This window comes from Labrus mixtus, chromosome 19, assembly GCF_963584025.1.
Source record: "Labrus mixtus chromosome 19, fLabMix1.1, whole genome shotgun sequence".
Classification (NCBI taxonomy): Eukaryota; Metazoa; Chordata; class Actinopteri; order Labriformes; family Labridae; genus Labrus; species Labrus mixtus.
This window is the reverse complement of record NC_083630.1, coordinates 18,748,018-18,753,065: the sequence shown is the minus strand read 5'-3', so window position 1 is coordinate 18,753,065 and position 5,048 is coordinate 18,748,018. Positions and strand designations below refer to the sequence as shown.

General features: G+C 39.1%; 1 protein-coding gene across 2 annotated transcripts in view; it reads left to right on the top strand.

Moving 5' to 3' along the window:
• tmem108 (transmembrane protein 108) overlaps positions 1-4,547 on the top strand; it is a 43,703-nt gene extending 39,156 nt beyond the window's left edge. For both annotated transcript variants that reach the window (XM_061065159.1, XM_061065158.1), the window contains one exon: positions 1,279-4,547. In XM_061065159.1, coding sequence (XP_060921142.1) covers positions 1,279-1,287 — 9 coding nt within the window. In that variant the 3' untranslated portion in view covers positions 1,288-4,547. The remainder of the gene's footprint in view (positions 1-1,278) is intronic.
• Positions 4,548-5,048: the final 501 nt, after the last annotated feature.

The following is a 5,048-nucleotide window of genomic DNA, read 5'->3' as shown; positions in this document are numbered from 1 at the left end:
CCTGACACTTAGGCACTACGACGTACAGAGATGCTGTTTGGATTAGAGATGTGCTCATACCATTCAAGATCCTGATTCCAATACCTAAACTGTTGTACTTAGTACATATTAGAGCAGTAAAAACACACATATTTTATGTCTCTAAATGTCAGCCCTGTGTTTGAATACCAGAAAGCAGTATAGATAATGGATGGATGGGGTAATTTACACGAGGAAGTGTTTCAACAGTATTTACATATTTACAGTGTGCATAGATTGATACATTTAAATTTAAATATTATGTTCGTTCACAGTCTTTATCTTGATCCTTTGTCTCGCCTCAGACAAAAAGGAGGGTTCTGCAAATCTCAAATAATCTTCGCTCTGTTATTATAACAACAAAACAGACAAAATAGGGATTAAGTTCCTATGTTTATAATCTGACCATTTAATGCACCACAGCGCCATCTGGTGGGTATTTATTCAGACAGCAATGTCTAGTACTTAGTCTAACTCCTTTCTTCCATTCATATATTTTGGATTGATCATTGCTTTGTTCTGTCTTCGGTTACCATTTCACCGTGCGTCTCCTTTCTTTAATTCTCTGTTGCTTCATTTTGCACTCCTTTGCTGCCCGTTGGGGGCGTCAGGAGAGGGAAGATGAGGTTGGATACTGTGTGGGATGCCCCTGGTGACACCCAGGTGTTGTTTTCCTACCTTGATTTACCTGTGTCTGTAGAGCAGCAGCCTCATAGCTTCCCCATGGCTCTTTCAGTAAATGACATCGCTCTGGGAGAAATGATCATAAATCACAGCAGGAGTTTCAATTTGGATCCTGCTGATAATAACATGGTCCGATTCCTGCTGTAAAAACAGATCATTTTCCCTCTCACACCTCCCTCCTCCTCTAGCACTGCCTTATTACTGCTGACTCACCATCAGCAACCATTTTCACATCAACCCCCCCTCCTCCCTCCTTCATTGTATCCCTCTTTTTTCTTCTGAGTCATCCCTCCCTTTATTTCTCTCTGCTCGTGCAGCTTTAACATCTCCTCTTCCGCCTTCCCCTTTGTATCTCTGCTCATCTAGCTCTGTCAGATATCTTTGTTCACCGTCTCCTTAAAAGCCCCAGGGTTCCCGCACCAAACCCGTATTTTATCCTGCTCTTATAGACTCTCTCTAGTTCTTGCTCAGTGCCTGTAGAGTGACTTAGATACAATCGACTGCAATGTTCGTGCACTAATAGGGAGCCCTGGAGCAACAATCATGAATCACAGCTATACTCTTTAACACTCATACATGCACTGAATTATTTTCTTTGTGCATTTGCAGGAGCATGACACCTGTCTACCCCCTAACGGAGACTACAGCGGCAGCAGCATGGTCCTTGTTAACCCTTTCTGCCAGGAGACCCTCTTCATCAACAGAGACAAAGCGTCTGCCATCTAGAGACTGAAAAAAGACTGACTCCCCCCCCCCCCCCATCTTCTACTCCCCCTGCTGTTGTCGTCTATTTTATATAAGTGGTAAATATTCAGAGACTTTATACTGTATATGATTAAAAAAAACACACACAAAGAGAAACCAGAAAGAAGAGCGATGTAAACAGACATTATTTACTATGAGAATGCACCCACATATTTTTCTGATGTACATTTTCTACAAAAGGCTTAATTGTGATAAAAGGTTTTTATTGTCTTTATAAAAATACAGAGTATATGTGCTTTTGTTTCGTTAGAGTGGCTTGATGGTGAGTGCACTGGAGCTGTCGCCACACAAAATCTGCTTTAGAGAGAGAATCCTGCGATGAAAACATTAAAGCTGTACTTTGTAATGTTGTTTTTTCCTTTAAAATAAATCCCAAAATTCTTATAGTTATTATAGCCTGTTGAACTTGAATATAGCACCTATGTACTATGGGGGGGGGGGGGGGCAGAGATTGGTTACATAAAAGTGTTACTGTAGATCCTGGCCCGTGTTTATCAGACTGAACACGATACCAGGAACCAGAAAAAGTTCTTTAAATTGACTCATCTTTGGACATTTGGTTTGGAAACAGCCAATCAGAGACACAGATTTGCTCTACTCTACGTCTGCCCGCTTGGTCATTCTGTTAACTAACCCCTACAAGTTATTCACTGGGACTGCAGTAGCACATATATGTGAAATTAGCTCAAATAACATGTGTTCATGTTACATTATTATGTTAAAAATAACATGTTTTATTCACAGTTTTCAGAGATCAGACAAATTCTGGACTCAATTATTCATGTGAATAAAACAAAAGCTGATGATAAAAAATCAGACGACAGCATGAGAATAGATCAAGACAAGATCAGAAGTCAGACATTTATAACAGCTTTATTGATATTAACTTTTAGGGGGTTTTATGCTTTTATTTTGGAGACAGGACAACAGAGTCAGAAATCAGGAGAGAGCGAGAGAGTTGGATTTTGAACCTGGGCTGCCCAATTGAGGCCTCCGTACTGTACATGGGGCGTGCGATCTAACGGAAAGCTACCAGTGCCCCTTTGTTAATATCCTTACACAGATCTTTGGTGGTTTTGTTTAACTCAACAGTGAACTGAGTGGCAGCACCTTATCTGTTTTACTCTCTTCATGTCTCTTCTTGCCCACAGCAGCAGAGAAAAGAGATCGATAAAAAATAAGGATTGAACATCAGTATGGCAGAAAAAAAACAAAATTAGAGACTATCTGTTAAGCATAATAAAGCAAAATAGGAAAAACCTTTGCACATCCATTTCATAAGACAGTTGTGTAGGAGAGCAATGAGTCCTTCAAAAACTTAAAGGTAAACTCCCGCACACTGCCTTATCTGCAAACAAACATTTATTGGCAATGTCTCAGTACTAGACCTTCATCAGGCAAAGCTAGTGAAACGTTGCCAATAAGCATAATAAAGCAACATTAGCAATTATTGTCAAATATTTCTCTTGAGAGTTGTTATAGCAACCAAAACATAAATAGAATAAATTGTTATTGCTACAATAATCAGATCGAAAAATGTTAGAGGATTATTCAACATAATGTGATACATTCAAAAAATATCAAATTAAAATGTGAGCATGTGTCAATGATGTATTCTCAAATCCTCTCTGCTGCCCCCTAGTGACCAAAATAAACCTGTCTGTGTATGTCTGAGCTGTTTTGGAAAGGTTACATATATGATGAAGTTTAGAAAAAAAATGTTAATCCACCTAAGAAATAATGATTACATGAATACATTAAATTACAGGAAATAATAAGGTAATCATTAAAGCTGAATTTAAGATGCATCATTTAGTGCAAACTAGAACAGTGGATAAATTCTGCTGCTGGATAAGGTACTTCAGAGAAATAATATTACACTGGGAATTTAACTTCCAGTCCGACCAGTGCAGTAATTGCAAACTCGCAGATACGCCCCTGATAGCTCTGCAGTTTTTCTAGATTTAACAGCACTATGATGTCATAAGGAATTTGATTCAAAGCTTTTATTCTCAACTTTGAGAGGAAGATTAACGGACTCTTAAGTCCAAAGGTTTGGTTTGATAAATAAGGGCTCTGATATTAATGGTTAATTTGAGCAGTATATTTCGGCTGTGTTTGGGTCAATATTCTAAAAAAAAAAGTATTTCCCCCCCTCATGTGTCACCAGCTTCTCTTTAGAGGGACCACATAGATGTCTTAAATCCTTGTGTTGGCCCTTCATATCAGTGTATGTGTGAACGAGCGCCCTGTTTGTGCATGTGTGTGCGTGTTAAGTGTGGATGGATATGTTTAAATGTGCCACCCCCTTAACCAAATATCACTGTTTTAAAGTCAAACAAGACTCTGTATCACTTTCAGCTCAGTTGGGTCTGTTTCTCTGTATGTTAATGTGTGTGCCTCTGTGTGTGTGAGTGTGTGTGTGTGTGTGTTTGTCTTTCGTGTGTCATGTGGAGTGGTTTACTGATTGCCCGGTGTGAGAAGGAATTTCTAAGCGCTGTAGGAAACAATTAGACCACCCTTGCTACTGTAAATGTCTCCCTCCATGAATACCGTGTTTGTCCATCGAGGCAAAAATGTGTTTGTTGAAATGTTGAATGCTTGTGAGTCGCCGGACAACAGAATATGTGTTAGAGGCCGTCAGAGAACCATAATGTATGCTGAATACTTTACTGTGAGCACATACAGAGGCAGTTTAATCAGAAATATTTGAATTTTTTTCTTTGATTTTTGGGACGTCTGCGGTCCTTCTATCATCAGTTTTATTTCATTCATGCAGTTTTGTATTCAGTAATCAATGCTGCCTGCCTGCCTCTGTCGTTGCTGAAGACGTTTTGCATTGTGAGATGTTGTTCTGAAATCGCGGATGTTGGATAACAAGGTTAAAACATATTGGTGGTATTTCCTGCATTGGACGCTCACAGCCCGGGCTTCTTGTTTTGCACGCTCAAAAGTGAATATTTTACAAAAACGTTCAGTGACACGGTGGAGCAGTGTTCAATATGATGTATTTTTTTGTACTGTAGTATACACTGTACTTTTTACTGCTGAGCAATAAAACAAAGAAAAATCAACAATGACTGATCTGTTTTGTTTTTTTAATTTAGACCCACTGTACTGTATCTGTGCGTTAGATATTAGTTTATTGTACAACAAAGAATAGTTAATAGTCTTGCAAACCACGGCACATGCATTGATGAAGGGAGCTGGAATTTTCCCTCTGTGTACCAGTGCTGCTGCTTCTGGTCAAGTGACCTCCAGCTCTGGGAAATATGACGTCAATTCAATAATCTGTTTACAAGCTGTACAGCTGAGGAGAGGCTTAATTATGTGAGTTTGACAAAGACATTACAAAATCAAATGCAGTAAAACAGGAACTTACTGTTTCGTTTACTTTCATTTTTTTAAAACCAAAATAAGATACGTAATTGCTGAATAATGTTTGAACCTCCATATATTCGTATTTATATATTGGGTGGGACTTGGGTTGGGAACCGAAGGGTCACTGGTTCAAGTTCCGGTGAAAACCAAGCCTTGAATTGTTCTGGTAGCTGAAGAGGTGACAGGTCACTTCCTGAGCA